Source organism: Corythoichthys intestinalis, chromosome 8 (assembly GCF_030265065.1).
Source record: "Corythoichthys intestinalis isolate RoL2023-P3 chromosome 8, ASM3026506v1, whole genome shotgun sequence".
Taxonomy (NCBI): Eukaryota; Metazoa; Chordata; class Actinopteri; order Syngnathiformes; family Syngnathidae; genus Corythoichthys; species Corythoichthys intestinalis.
Genome location: NC_080402.1, coordinates 54,528,382 through 54,544,483, shown reverse-complemented (window position 1 = coordinate 54,544,483; position 16,102 = coordinate 54,528,382). Strand labels below are relative to the sequence as shown.

The 16,102-nt window shown below is 39.4% G+C and overlaps 1 protein-coding gene across 10 annotated transcripts in view; it reads left to right on the top strand.

The window, feature by feature from the left end:
* Positions 1 to 16,102, top strand: part of tenm3 (teneurin transmembrane protein 3) — a 451,194-nt gene that overhangs the window by 428,336 nt on the left and 6,756 nt on the right. For all 10 annotated transcript variants that reach the window (XM_057842847.1, XM_057842853.1, XM_057842852.1 and 7 more), the window contains 5 exons: positions 5,661 to 5,863; positions 6,228 to 6,338; positions 11,390 to 11,532; positions 11,651 to 11,775; positions 14,460 to 14,590. In XM_057842847.1, coding sequence (XP_057698830.1) covers positions 5,661 to 5,863; positions 6,228 to 6,338; positions 11,390 to 11,532; positions 11,651 to 11,775; positions 14,460 to 14,590 — 713 coding nt within the window. The remainder of the gene's footprint in view (positions 1 to 5,660; positions 5,864 to 6,227; positions 6,339 to 11,389; positions 11,533 to 11,650; positions 11,776 to 14,459; positions 14,591 to 16,102) is intronic.

Below are 16,102 nucleotides of genomic sequence, written 5' to 3'. Positions count from 1 at the left end.
CGAGCACACACTTATTTTTTTTTGATTGATTGATCTTTGTCAAAATCACACAGATGTAAGAGCAGTGTCTGTTTTAACTAAAACCACCCAAACATTTGTAGGATTTCATATTTTAATGAGGATAGCATGCAAACAATGACAGAAGGGGGAAAAATAAAAAAGTGAAACATCACATTTAATATTTTGTGATACCCCCCCCCCCCCCCCCCCCTTTTAGCAACAATAACTGCAACCAGACGCTTCCTGAAGTCGCAGATCAGTCTGGCACATTGATCAGGACTAATCTTGGCCCATTCTTCTCTACAAAACTGCCGTAGTTAGTCAGATTCCTGAGATGTCTGGCATGAATTGCTGTCTTTAGGTCATGCCACAGCATCTCAATTGGGTTCAAGTCTGGTCTTTGGCTTGGCCACACCAGAACATGTATTTTGTTCTTCTAAATCCATTCTGAAGTTGATTTACATCTGTGTTTTGGATCATTGTCTTGTTGCAGCATCCATCCTCTTTTTAGCTTCAACTGTCTGACAGACGGCCTCAGGTTTTCCTGATAACATCCTGATAAACTTTTCGATTCATTCTTCCATTAATGATTGCAAGTTGTCCGGGCCCTGAGGCAGCAAAACTGCCCCAAATCATGATACTCCCTCCACCATGCTTCATGGTGGGAATGATGTGTTGATGTTGGTGAGCTTTTTCATGTTTCCTCCACACATGATGTTGTGTGTTACTTCCAAAGAATTCAACTTTGGTTTCATCAGTCCACAAAATATGTTATCAAAACATCTGTGGAGTGTCCGAGTGCCTTTTTGCGAACATTAAACGAGCAACATTTTTTTTTTTTTTTTTTGTAGAAAGCAGTGGCTTCCTCCGTGGAGTCATCCCATTCTTGGCCATAGTTTTAGATATAGTCTATGTGTGCACTAGTGTTGCTACAATTATTCGATTAACTCGAGTATTCGATTAGAAAAAAAGACTCAGATTAAATTTTCCTGCTTCGAGTATTCGTTTGATTAATGCGGCGTTATAATGGTTTATTTTGAAAGTGTGTGCATTTAGTTTTATTGATTTGGGTGGCAACACTGCCCTCTAGACCAGGGGTCCCCATCTGCCGGGCCGCGGACCGGTACCGGACCGCACAGAAATAATAATTTAATAACGACCGCATTCTGGCCGAATTAACCCTGTGCCCCTGCTTAACACACCAATATCCCTGTCTACTCTAAATATAATACTACAGGATAGATTAGAATGTCGTCATAGAAATCCATTTATTCGACTGCTAGCAGTACATCTTTTTTGTGTATATAATATATCTATGTGCGTTTGTCCTCGATAATAACGTATTACTAGGCCGCGGGCGCAGCACATTTGTTCCCAGAAATAATTAGCCCCCACACGAGCGAAGATGACTGGAAAACAGACGTCTTTGGAGATATTTTTATGGCGAAAAGGGCACCTGACCAGCCTACAACCTTGAAGACCCACGAACTGCGAAGGAGTGGATTCGTGACCCGTTTGTGAATAAACCGAGTGATTCAAGCATGTCTGTGCAACAGGATCAACTTGTAAAGATCGCAAATGACTGCGACCTTATTAAACGTACATTTGAGACAACAACTCTTCCGAGATTCTGGATTAAAGTCATTCTGGAATATCCTGACATCACTACCAGAGCATTGAAAACCTTGCTACAATTTCCAACATCGTATCTTTGTGAAGCGGGCTTCTTAATAAATGCTTAATTACAAGGCAAAGTCGTTAATGGTGAGAGCGGTGTGCAGTTGTTATGTGCAGCTAACATGACAGGATGTGTCTGTGGAGAACTTTTCTACAAGTCCTTCCATGAACAAACGTAAGTTAATATTCCTTTCTTTCAAGAAAGTTTGTAGTGTTTACTTTGGAATCGCTGCATTTGCGCAATTAGCGGCTATGTTTAACGTTACGTGCATGCGCAGAACCGTATCGTTGCAATTTTTAATGGGTTGCAAAATTTGTCAGAACACTGGTCCGTGAAAAAAAGACCCAAATAACACCGGTCCGTGGTGCAAAAAAGGTTGGGAACTCCTGCTCTAGACTGCCTCATTTCACATGGCTGAATCCAGCTGCTCCTTGTCAAGACCAACATAAGTTTTTGTTTGAGCTAATATATATATTTTTAATGCATTCGTAATTTAGTTTTTAGGTTTGTTTAGCCATTTTTTGTGGGAATATCTGTCTGAACCATTTGTTGAGAGCAATGTAAAAAAAAAAAAAGTTAGCATTTTATAGCATCTAAGCTATCGGACTTTTGCGATGTAAGTTCGCAATTGTTCTTTTGTTGTACATAGATCCTAATTTATTTTTTCATACCGTTTGAGGCTCAGGTATTTTAAGTTTTCATGTTCCTTATCCGATTACTCGATTATTCGAACTAACTAGTTCATCGATTAATCGATTAATAAATTAATCGATAGCTGCAGCCCTGGTGTGCACAGAGATATGGGACTGTGCCAGTGATTTCTGTAAGTCTTTAGCAGACACTCTAGGGTTCTTTTTTTACCTCTGAGCAGGGGTCGCGTTAACCGAATATTTTCCCTCGTTGACCGATTTTTTAAAACGGTGACGGAAAAAACTGACGTCCACCTGTCATTTTGACAGGTTGCAATTCACACCCCAGACCACAGGGTGGCGAGTGAGCATATTAATTAGCTATTGTCTCTCTTGATGCATGACGTCGTTGGCCTTACTCTGAAAAATGTCAAGGCAACTGAGTGTCCGAAGTTTCTTCAAAAAGCCCCAAAACGACGATGGTGTTGATAAAAGAGGTGAAAAAACAGGGACTGCACAAGCGGGCATGCAATTCAAGTCCATGCGCACCAGGAGGAAGGTGTAAGACTCCGTTAAGGCCACAGCAGGTGAACTGTTAATTTCATTGTTCCATATGTAGCCTTACCTACTGGGGCCACAGTCAGCTGTTTTTGTCACTGCAGAGAAAAAGTTACATATTTATCTGCTTGATGTGTGATGGCACGGTGTGGATTCTCTCTTAAGCTTGTTCGGACAGAATATTAATTTAAAATGAATGAAAACTAAATACTATTGAATATGTTGAAGCGGTATGCAATATTAAGAGTCTTGTTAGCTCGAATTGCTGTGTCCAGCCGCTGTAGCTCTGCTGCTCTCTGTGAACGTGACTGTGTCATAGCCGCTAACGCGCTCGGCCAAATGGACACACAAGTACGGAAGGTGAATTATGTCAAACAAACGTCACCGCAATGTCATTATCATCATTTTAAAAATTTAAGTGACGGGTAAAAATAGATTATGACCGGATTTTTATGACCCTGTCGGTCAAAATGACAGACAACGAAAAAGCCTAGCGCAACCTCTGCCTCTGAGTATTCTGTGCTGAACTCTCTCCATTTGTAGACAACAAGACTGATGAACATCCAGACTTTTAGAGATGGTTTTGTATTGTTTCCCTGCTTTATACAAATCAACATTCCTTGATCGCAGGTCTTTAGACAGCTCTTTTGATCGAGCCATGATGCACATCAGATAATGCTTTTCATCAAGACATTTCTTACCAGGTGTGTGTTTTATTTGGGCAGAGAAGCTTTAAAGTGCCTGTGACACGAAAAAGCATGTTTATTTCATAATACACGCGGTATTTTATGCCCCTGAATTATATGGACCCCTTGGATGTGTGTGGAAGCGATCGCTATTTTTATTAAGTTTTTTGAATCCCGCGCCATGAAAATGAGTGACTTCCGGCTTCGGTCTTGCATTGAGGAGGAGGGGGCTGTGACGTGTACGGTAGAAGACGTCCTCTTCACGCTACAGTGTACTGTTGTGTATGAGGACGAAGGATTCAGGTGATTTTGCGGATTAATACGTTTATTTTTCGCATCACGCCAGCCAAACGGCTGCAGAAAAATCATTCTGTATGAGGGAGAGGCGTATGCGCCTTTTTGGAGTTTCAAAATGCTTCCATTCACCGTAGATATTTACTGTGGGACCATTGGATTTACGAGGGAGTAAACATCTTGTTTTGTATTATGTCAAATAAGAATACAGCGATTACAAAGTAAACACTACAAACTTCCTTTAAATAAAGGACTACTTACGTTTGATCATTGATAGGCATGTAAAAAGCTCTCCTAATGCTCATTAGCAGCAGCACGTTAGCTACACAATAACTCCAGCCACCCTCCTCCGGGAACGAACTGTAAATTGCTCTCCGCCGGGCGGTTTGCCGATCCGCGAAGACAGTCGACAACCAGGTCGTCATGTCAAATAATCCAGGCTAGTTATGTGTGATTTTCCGCTTCGAAGACTTTGAAACATCACTCGGTCCGGGTTAGCATGTCGGCTAGCTGTCACGCCTTCTGGTTTGTTTACATTCTCCGAAGCCGGGGAAGGGAAATGACATATGTCCGATTTAGGTGTCATAAAATATCGTTTGGGAGGTGCGACAGTAAAGGTGAAGTCGACAGTTTTGACCATTATGGAGTAATTTTGCCATGTCGTCCTGAATAAATGCATTTTTATTATTTCATATTCCATTCAGCACAAGACTGTTATTTGTCATGACCATGCCATTTATTTAGCAATTGGGGAAAATACTTGGATAAAAAGAATATCCTGTAAAAATATTGAAGTAAAGAGACAGAAACACTGACATTTTGCCGCTCTCTTCATCGCGTTTTCCTCGTTGTGAATAGTTCCCCTTTGACGGGCTGACTGGTCCTTCTCAAGCCATTTATATAGCTATTGGGGAAAAATACTTGGATAAAAAGAATATCCTGTAAAAATATTGGAGTAGAGAGACTGAAACAATGACATTTTGCGGCTCTCTTCGTCGCGTTTTCCTCGTTCTGAATAATTCCCCCTCAATGGGCTGAATAGTAAAACCGATGAGCTCAGTCTACCGCTGACGTCATCCACCTGTTGGCGACGCTAAAGCCCTATAATGGTAGGCGTGGCTAATCGGCAGATTAAAATACTAATTTCTCGTCATCTGTGCTTTGCTAAAATGTTGTATATAGTCGAATCGTCTCAAAATATGAATCTAATTCACATAATAATGCCATTTAACACTTTTTTTCTCGTGTCATATGCTCTTTAAACCACTCATGAATGATTGGGACACACCTGACTTAGATTTTTTTGGTAAAAATTGGTTTCAATTGCTCTATTAAGTCATTAAGGCATTGTTTGCAAGAGTTTGCGATCCTCATTAAAATATTAAAACCTATAAATGTTTGGGTGGTTTTAGTTAAAGCAGACACTGTATTTGCATCTGTGTAATTTTGACAAAGATCAGATCACATTTGATGGTGATTTTATGCAGAAATGTGAGAAATTCTGAAAGGTTCAGATATTTTTTTCATACCACTGTATCTAAACTGTTTCCTGATTTGAAGATCGGAGAGACGGCAACCATTTTCCAAGAGTATGGGAACTTTTTGTTTAAGTGACAAGTTAACCATATATGTTATTGGTGAGAGTAGGGATTCTTGGCATAATTTGAGAACATTTGTATCTAGCCCATGGATATCATTGGCTTTAGAATTCTTTAGTGAGCCAATCATGTCAGCAACTTCCAGTTCTGTGATTTCTTACTACTAAGTATTTTCACAATTCATCAAATATTATTTTTACTGTTTGTCACTCTGTAGGTCTTCTTGTTCGGGTGTACAGTAAAGCCGCTAGTTGGACCATCCAGTACCGTTATGACGGTCTGGGTCGACGAGTGGCAGCCCGGAACAGTCTAGGACAACATCTGCAGTTCTTCTATGCTGACTTGAACTATCCAACCAGGATCACACATGTTTATAATCACTCCAGCTCTGAAATCACCTCTTTTTACTATGACTTGCAGGTAACAATGCTTGTTAGATTTGGTTGTTGTTTTTGAAGTTCCTTCCTCACAAAATGTTGCACAGATATGTCAATGGGTACTTGGATTTAAAACAGATGATAGATGTTATATCAAGAAAAATTACACGAAGTATTGAGCACTAATATTTAAGAATCGGTATCACCACATTTATTGTATTAAGTTGATTGATTTGTTCAGTATCGTTGACATAGATTCTGTTGTCATAATCGTATAGCATTTACCATAGTACCAATTAGGCCAAAAAGACACAAAATTCCACTTATAAGTTGTTAATTTACGAATAATTACTGCATTTTTTTTCTAAACGTTTATCTATGATTTGAAAAAATTATTTTTTACACAGGGCCACGTTTTTGCTATGGAAATCAGCAGTGGAGAAGAGTTTTATATTGCATGTGATAACACTGGGACCCCACTGGCTGTCTTCAGCAACAATGGACTCTTACTAAAGCAGGTATGTGAAGGATTTTAATATCAAAGACTGAAAAAAATGGACAAACCCTTGGTAACGATATCCACGCCATGACAAGGCCCCATGTTTTCCATCCGCGTTGGAGAAGCCCATTTTTGGCACATTTGGGCGAGTAAATCTAAGTTGCGTTTGTTACAGCCTCACAAAAGCTAAACTGTGTTCGATTGTATGTTTTTAATGAAAAAATTGAAGGACTCTCACCCTTTAGCCAGATTGCAGGAATCATGCCAGCCGAACCGTCGGAACCACGCTGATGCAGCTCCGGTGACCCGGGCCGGCAAAGCCGACTACCCGGCCAAAAGGCCAAACTCCGCGCATTCACTTTAGTCTTAACCCCTTGCACTGACTCCATTTTGAAAGCTGAAAAAAGGCTTTGAAGCACAAGTTGAGAATTTATTCAGGTCAACGGTGATCAAACGGCGATGCAAAACAGAAACAGACTCAGGCGAGTAGGCAGACTCGTTCCAAGGTCACCATATCACAAGTCAACAAAAGGTTCCTGAGAAAAAATGACAATGCTTAGTTAAACATTGTCTTTTGAAGGCTCTCGCAGGGCGGGCCGTGGGTGGGAAGAAGGGTGTGTTTAGTATAATCTTCTATCGCAGTTTGGGCTGTTTAGTTCATGTGTCACAGTTGCTAATTCACCTTTACTGGGGCAATCACAGTGGGGGATTTTGCCCGACTCAGCGTCAAAGGGGCTCTTGAAGTCTTATCAGTCGTGATATCAGTTGAATATCAGGCGCTCTCCGGTATTCCTTTTGTTGGGACACGACGTCCTGCCATTTGTTCTGGACTGTCCGGAAGAACTGACGTGGAGAAATGGGCTTGTAGATGTCTTGCCTATCACCTGGTAGTCAGCGTCAATCTTGCTCAGTCAGCTGCATGACGCACACGTTAGGCTTCCATGATAAGAAGGCGTCATGTATCTCTTATGCCCTATAGCCTATTCTGCTTGTTTTCCTTAAACTATAGTAACCTATAAGTTCTATTTATCTTATATTGGGTGTGTTAGATAATACAAACAGTCAAACGGTAAATACGACAAAAGATGCTATTCCCTTCAAAGAGAAAGGCAACAGCTCATTTGTTACTTCTGATCGGCTGCCAGTATTGTGAATATTGTTTTTAAAAAGAAGAAATGTTGTCGAGTAGACAGCAGGACTTCAACACGGGACGCAAAACAGAACCTCAGCCGTTTTAACTATTAGGATACGAGTCACCACTCTCTCACTACTGAACAATTTATACTTGTTAGACATTCAAAAGTGAGAGCCTGCTGAGAAAGTTGATCGCGTGCTGAACATCAATACATTTGTCATCTTGCATCTAGGATGCAACTTGACATGGTTGAGATCGTGTTGTTTTAAACTCATTCAAATTCATATCTAGCACTCCCACAGAAATGCAATGCGCCGATATCAATAATGTCACGTACAGGTATGCATATATATTAAAGCAATTGATGTATGAACAAGCAGAAATGTGTTTGAAGCGATATTGGAATGGGCTTTGTGTGCGCTACGTCTGAAATAGATGTGCTTGATAGCCCTTGTCTTTCTGTCTCTGATCACTTTGTTTTCGGCTCATTCATAACAGGAAAGTACATCCTGACTCGTTGACGCGAGATGATGAATTCAGACATCTTTTTTACTCAGTGTTTTTTGGAAAGATAACATAAACCAGAAAAGATCTGTAGTATGACTCGGGTGGTGACGAGACCCAGATAGTCTTATGTTTAGAGATTATTTTAAAGACATATTATAACTGAATGATTGTATAAAAAAAAATATAAGGGGGGGGGGGGGGGGGTGGAGACGTTCGAGACATATAAAATAAACGCCAGAAGTGATTATGAGGAGTTTGTAATTTCTCCATGTAACTCCAAGAGTCACAGCCATGTTAGGTAAACAGAAGCATTTAATAAAGCCAAGCATTTTTCTACCACAAAACTTTATTCTTGTTTAAAAATTATTTGGTGGGACAGTTATTTTTAAAACTGATCATAATTATTACATTTGAAGTGCTTAAAAACAGTTATTAAAAAATATATTTTTTATCGTACTTTGGGGGAAAAAGTGAGAAAAAACATGTCCTGTATGTATCTCTTTCCATTGCTAGATCTGAATAAATACATTGAGCACGCACGCACAGCAATAGTTTTTTCCAATATCGTTCAGGCCTAATATATATATATAAACAAATTCAAAGCTTGTATCAGGCCTGTATATAGGATTATTTTTATGGTGAGATTTTTTTTTAATGCTGATATACTCTGATTTGAAGTCGGCCTCCAGTGGCTATCTCCAGTACTGCAGGATTTTAGAACACTTCTGGGCATTAATTTAGGGCTGCAGCTATCGATTATTTTAGTAATCGATTAATCTATCAACTAGTTAGTAGGAGTAATGGAGTAATCGGATTTTGAACATTTAATGCGTTACAGAACACATTTTAGGAGATGTAAAACAAAGGCTTGCTAATAGTTGTATTGAGTTCATTTTGCCTACACTTACAAATTCGTCAAAACTTTTCCTTTATCCCAGGCAATAGTAGGTGGTTTATTTACCTGACATGTTTCGGCGAACACTTCCGCCTACGTCAGAGGGTCACTGATGGTGTGACGCGTCTTTATCAGCTGATGGATGAAGGCATATGACTCACCTGTCAGAATGACAGGCGAGTCATGCCCTCTGCTGCCCATTCACTCTTCCAGGATGCTGTTCCAGGTCGTAGAGAGCATGTACGCCCCCTTGTCACTGTTGTTCCACATACTTCCAATTTAGAAACACAATTTACAGACAGCTCCGGATGAATACAGACCAACACTATGGAAACGCTACGTAGACGACATTCTGAAAAAGTAAAAATAGGACATACACAATGACTCACGGACCACCTCAACACCATGGACACCACCGGCAGCATCAAATTCCCCCATGAAGAAGAAATAGATCAATCCATAGCCTTTCTGGACATAAACATACATCACACAGGCAACGGTGACATCAAAATAAAAGTACACAGGAAACCCACACACACCGACCAATACCTCCTATGGACATCGGAACACCCCACTATCCACAAACTGTCAGTAGTCAGAACACTGCATGAACGCATCGCAATGATAACGGACCCGGAAGACAGAACACAGGAAGAAAAACATATACAACAGGCATTAAAAAGGTTTCAGTATCCACAGTGGGCAATAGAAAAAGGTGCAGGACAGGTCAAAAACAAGAACGACACAACACAGGGGGGAAAAAACAAACAAACAAAACCAGAACACAGAGATATGGTGACGTTGCCGTACGTGAGGGGAGTCACGGAACGTATTCAAAGAGTCATGAAAAAATACAACATAAACACAACGGTCAAACCACACACAATACTCCGCCAGATATCGGTCCACCCAAAGGACAAAATCCACCCAGAGAACAAATGCAACTCAATATATGAAATTCAATGCAAATCATGCAATAAATCATACATCGGGGAGACAGGAAGGAGTTTTATTACAAGAAAAACGGACCACAAGAAGGAATGTGAAAAGGAGACAACAATGAGACAAACGAGGGCAATAAAAGAACAATCACAACAAGAACATCACAAATCAGCCATCACAGATCACTGCAAAAGGGAAAACCACATCATGGACTGGGAAAAGGCCAGCGTCATACGCACCGAAGAAAACAAACATCAGCGCTGGATCAGGGAGGCCATTGAGATCCGCAAGCGGGGCCCAAAGACCATCAACAGGGACGAGGGGGCTTACATGCTCTCTACGACCTGGAACAGCATCCTAGAAGAGTGAATGGGCAGCATAGGGCCTGACTCGCCTGTCCTTCATCCATCAGCTGATAAAGACACGTCACACCAACATCAGTGACCCTCTGACAAAGGCGGAAGTGTTCGCCAAAACATGTCAGGTAAATAAACCACGTACTATTGCCTGGGATAAAAGAAAAGTTTTGACGAAAGGCTTGCTAAGATGGCCCTTTCAAAACAACATCAAATGTGAATAACAAGTACAATTCCCGAGTGTTTCTTCAAACTGCAGAATTGCACTTTCATGTAAAAATAAATTAAAATACCTGAGCTTAGCGTCAAATGCTTTAAAAAATGAATAAATGAGGATCTAAGCACAAAAATTGACAAAGAACAATTGACTAACTTGCATAGCAAAAGTTAAATGCTATAAAATGCTAACTTTTCAATGCTCTTAACAAATTGTTCAAACTCATTACCTCCAAAAAAATTGCTAAGTATACCTATAAACTAACAAATGCATTCAAACAAAAACTTACCTTATGTTGGTCTTAACAGGTAGCAGTTGGATTTAGCAATGTTAAATAAGTCATTTCATATTCAGTGTTGCCACTAGAGGGCAGTGTATCCACCAAATTCCATAAAACGAAATGCAAACGCTTTCAAAACTAACCATTACAACGCCACTCTAACTAAACGAATCCTCGAAGCAGCAAAATTTGATTCGAAGCTTTTTTCTAATCGAATTACTCGAGTTAATCGATTAATCGTTGCAGCACTAAATTAATTATCCCACCTCAGAGGTTGTTGCCCCTTGTCTCTTAGACACAGACCATCTCAACCACTATTTCTCCATGCTGTCCTGTGTGTAGTCCTTGAAGCGTGTTGATATCAGGAGCGTAAAAGAGGCATAACGCCAACAGCCTCACCCAGTGTGTGAACGTTAACACCCAAGACTCTTTGCCCTTTGTGTTGAAACCAATTGTTGCTGTCACGTTGACATTGCCATGCATGTAATTATGGTAATGGGGCAACCCACATCCACTTTGTATTAAGGACATATATCCCTTGCAATAAACCGGGATGGTGGGACTTAAATCCCCACTTTACTGTCACGCTTGTGATGCGCCAATTTGCAGAGAATCAGTTGTGAAAGCAGCTCGTGTGTGTGTGTTTGCTTAGACATGATGAAGAAAGGAAAAAACATGTTTATGTGCATCTCGTCACTAATTTTCTAAATGACAGAAGGCCCTTCTTAATATTTGTAGGTGCAGTACACGGCTTACGGCGAGATTTACTTCGATTCAAACCCAGACTTTGTGATTGTAATTGGCTTCCACGGAGGCTTGTATGATCCGCTGACACGATTGCTACATTTCGGAGACAGAGATTACGACATTCCCGCTGGGAGGTGAGTTGTATCTGATTCACTCTTCTCCACTTTGTTCCAAGTATGAGATATACCGTGATTCTCCGTTACATAACCCCTTTGTCAGTGGTTCATCTAATATCAATGTATTGTCACGCAGGTGGACTACCCCTGATGTCAGCACATGGACCAGGGTTGGTAAAGACCCTCAACCTTTCAATCTGTACATGTTCCAAGGCAACAATCCCATCAGCAAAATCCATCAAGTCAAAGAATATGTGACAGGTAATATTGAAACATAGAGTACAGAAAATCCAGAGATGAAGAATTGATTTGCACATATAGTGCAATACTGTAAAAAGTTGGCTATGACAAATTTGGTCGCCATCATTTTCCAGCCAGTACAATTTTGTAGCTCACATACTACACTACTATAAAAATTATAGCCATAATTGCTAAGTGGTTGTCTCAGGCAGATATTATATAAGTTAAACTAGGTCAGTTGCTCCAAGGCGCAACTCACACACTTACTTATTTCGCCACCCAGTTGAGTCCTTAAGAATACATTTTTGTGTTTGTGTTGAAAAATATCAAATAAAACATACTTCAAATATATATACAATATCCTTTTCAATGGACAGTGATCCCTCGTTTTTGCGGTCAATGGGGACCACGACCCCCACTCTCACCACCAACCCTGCAAAAATCGAAAATCTGCGAAGTAGAGGCAGAGCTTATTTACATGTTAAAAAAATTGGGGGAGAGGGGATGTATTCCCTGTATTTATTCCAATTTAACAGCATTAGAGAAAGATACATTTATAACTTATCCCCGTCCCAAAGTATCATTCAAAAAAGCCCTGATATGCATATTTTGATAAATGGTTTCTAAGCACTGCAAATGTAATAATTATGATATGAGATATATATAAAATAACATAATGATTTGTACATGTATACATGCATATATATTAACATTTTTTAAATAAAATACTGTATTATTATTTTTTTTTTTTTGTAATTGAGAAAAATCCGCCATGGAGTGAGAGCACGAAGTTTGAAGCTCAATATAGCAAGGTATAACTGTCAACACAAAATTATGTTAAACTAGAAACCGCAATTTCTTGAGAAATTACTATGGGGCTTTGCTGTGGGGAGATACACCTAGGTTGATTTAGAGGCCATTTACATGGTGACTCACTGAGAATACGAAAAATTTCAAATTTGCATTTGTATGGTGTCGCAGAGTTGCCATGTAAACTGCCCTTTAGGGACATTTTGGGGACAATATTTGGGGACACAGGTTTTTTTTGCCTTTAGAAATGAATGGGAAATTTGGACGGCCATGGCCTGAATAGCATCGACTTACATATGCTTCAAAGGAATCCAAGTACATTGGCATTAATAGATTCGACATACATGGCCGTCACTAGCATCAATGCAATGTAATTGCCATCGGAAATGAATGGGAAATTTGGACATCCATGGCTGTCAATGGCATCAGCTTCCATATGCGTCAATGGAATCGGGGACATTTGGGGGACACGTCCTGTTGATATCTGGTCATGGTCTGTTGATTTGGGGATATTGTTTTTTTTGCCATTGAAATGAATGGGAAATTTGGACGTCAATAGCAGTCAATGTCATCGACTTACAGATACATCAATGAAATTCAAATACACTGGCATCAATAGAATCGACATACACAGCCATCAATGGAATTAACCAAAGTAAATGTCATTGGAAATGAATGGGAAATTTGGACGCCCATGGCCATCAATGGCATTGAAATTTGTTCAGAATTTGTAGGACTAGATACATTTTGAAAATGTGTTTGTTTTTTTTCCCGAAAAAAAATCGGCGTTTACGGGAGAATGGAAACTTTTTCGGGCTTTTTTGGAAAAAGTACCTACATCGCACAAGAATTCCGGTTGTTTCGATATTTGAACGGGGCCGATCGGTCAAACAGTTCGGGCTGTGAGGTGCGCTGAAGAAATGCCATTAAAAAAATAATAATAATAAAAAACATTTTACTATCTGAGTCTTTGCTACAGCAAAGCCTCATATAATAATTCAATACTCAAGTTGTATTAGCTTTTTTATATATATAACTTGCAATTTCCAAAATGTAATAATACCGATGACATCATCTCCTCAAAATGGCTAAACAATAACTGATGATACCAGAGGTCTAATCTCTCCATTGTTTATGCATTAATCAGTAACTTTAAAAAAAGTAAGCCTTTTCACACAGAAAATACCGTATGTGTAAGACTATAAGGTGCGCTTGAAATGATTTATTTTACCCAAAAATTGACAGTACGCCTTATGTATGAGTTATGCTTTTGCTTAATGACAAAGAACCTATTTTGTTGGCATGTAACTGGATTATACTGCTCCAGGAACGTGCCCAAGACACACATTCATCATACCCATAAGTAAAACAAATAGTAAATAAAGCGAAACAATGTAAAAAGACAAATAAATAAATAGCAAATGCAGTACATCGATGCACTAATGTGCCTGATAATCAGGTGTGCCTTACATATGAGTGGAAAGTGGTTCATTTATAGTGCCCCGCTATCTTATACCTGAAAAACACAGTGGTAAATAGACCTTGAAATCCGTGAATGTGACATGAATAATGAATATAAAAGTTAAAGGAACACTTCCAATGTGGAATGTGACACCATAATAAGTTACTGTATATTTGTGAGTTTTAAAGGTTGAATTAATGTCTAAAATTGAATTCAAAATATTTCTAGGTCATTATTTTAAAAAAATAAAATAAAAAATTGATAGGCAACTCAGCAGAATTTTGCAATCTTATTATGTTTAAAGAAGTGAGTGCTGTTTCACCCACTGGCCTATCTGAACAAGGCCCTTGCTTTTCCACTCTTGGGCTCACTGCAAACAGCCATGTTTAAATTGTATTACAAAGATGTTTTAACAGTTCTGCTCTGTCTCAAGATGTCAACATCTGGTTGGTCACGTTTGGATTCCATCTTCACAATGCAATTCCGGGATTCCCCATTCCAAAATTTGACTTGACACAGCCATCACTGGAGATGAAAAAAAGTCAGCTGTGGGATGACCTGCCTGTAAGGAACATTCACATACTCATATCCAAAATTTTTGCATACCCATTTGAATTGCATGTTCACAAAAATCAGCATTTAACCAACATATAACCAAAAAAAAAAAAAAAATTAAATCAGCATATCTATCCATTACCTAGTAGAGTGGTACCTCGACATACGAACACCTTGATAATCCGACGTAAAATTTGATTCGTCATTTGTCTCGACATATGACGACATGCTCGAAATACAATTTACAACAGCTTCGTAATTTCCTCATTTCCCGCAAGACGGCTGCACGGCGGATTTTCTATTGAGAGAAATCAACACAGGTCGCAAGACTGTTAGTGGAGGTGGTAAAAAAAGAAAAGAAAAAGGTGACGCTTACCATTGAAATTAGGATGGAGCTGATAGAATATGTCTACGATCTCAATGGTCTTTTTCCGACCTCCGTTCGCCAGTCTTTATAAGTTAAGGTGACAATTATGATTATTGTTACATTGGCAAACAAGTCGCCAGCTTCATCAGGTTTTTAATCATTTATTTCAGAACTTGTGCAACACAACACTGCTACCGTCCGCCGTAGCTGACGCCAACAACAACAGAACATGAAAAGTGAAAGTAAAAACTCTCAACACCTCTCTCACTCAGTCGTCAGTCACACGGTGCGTTCAGGAACAGCATGCAAAACACAACCGCCACAATAGAACCCAATTCCATAGATTATTATTGTTATATTATTATTATTCCGATTTGTATTTATATTGTATTCATTTTTCTATGTGTAATTGCTGTTTGTAATTGTACCAACAGTATTAAGGATTTAGCATAGGTTTTTGGGCTGTGGAACGAATGAATCGAATTATAATGTATTCTTATTGGAAAATCCCGCTCAACATACGACCATTTCCTTATTTTGGGGTACTTAAAGGGTTAATTCCAATTTACGCATAATTTGGTTTACGTCGCCAGTGTAGGTACGGAACTCGTTCGTAACCCGGGGACTATCTGTACATGTTACAATCGCATACCGCAAGTAATAAGTCACTTTTGCTATTAATATTCATGATATTAGCAATTGTTGCTAGGTGGGTCAACCTCCCGTTTGTCCCTAATAGTAAATGCATGGAAATAGTGCATGAACGAGATGTTTACTGAGTTAAACCTACCAATTCGGTCCGAAAATGATGTCCCTGGTGCCAAATTCACTGGTAAAGATAGAAGAACATACAAATGCTCAGTTAAAGAGATGGCTTGAGTGTCGAGGGCTGAAGAAGATGGGAAAAAGAGACGACCTGATCCAGAGGTAGCTTTTTTATCGAGACTTTTTTCTTGTGTGCATTGCCTTACGCCACTGACTACGACATTGTCCTGTTTCAACAATCTATCCTTTACCACCATATGCCCTGTTTTTCTTATATATTATATCCTCTGGTTGTCTTACGTCTCTGACCGTTCTTGGGGGTAATTTACATTGCTATTTTTGTGTAACGATCGCAAATGCTACTCAAATACTACTCAGTGACAAACAAT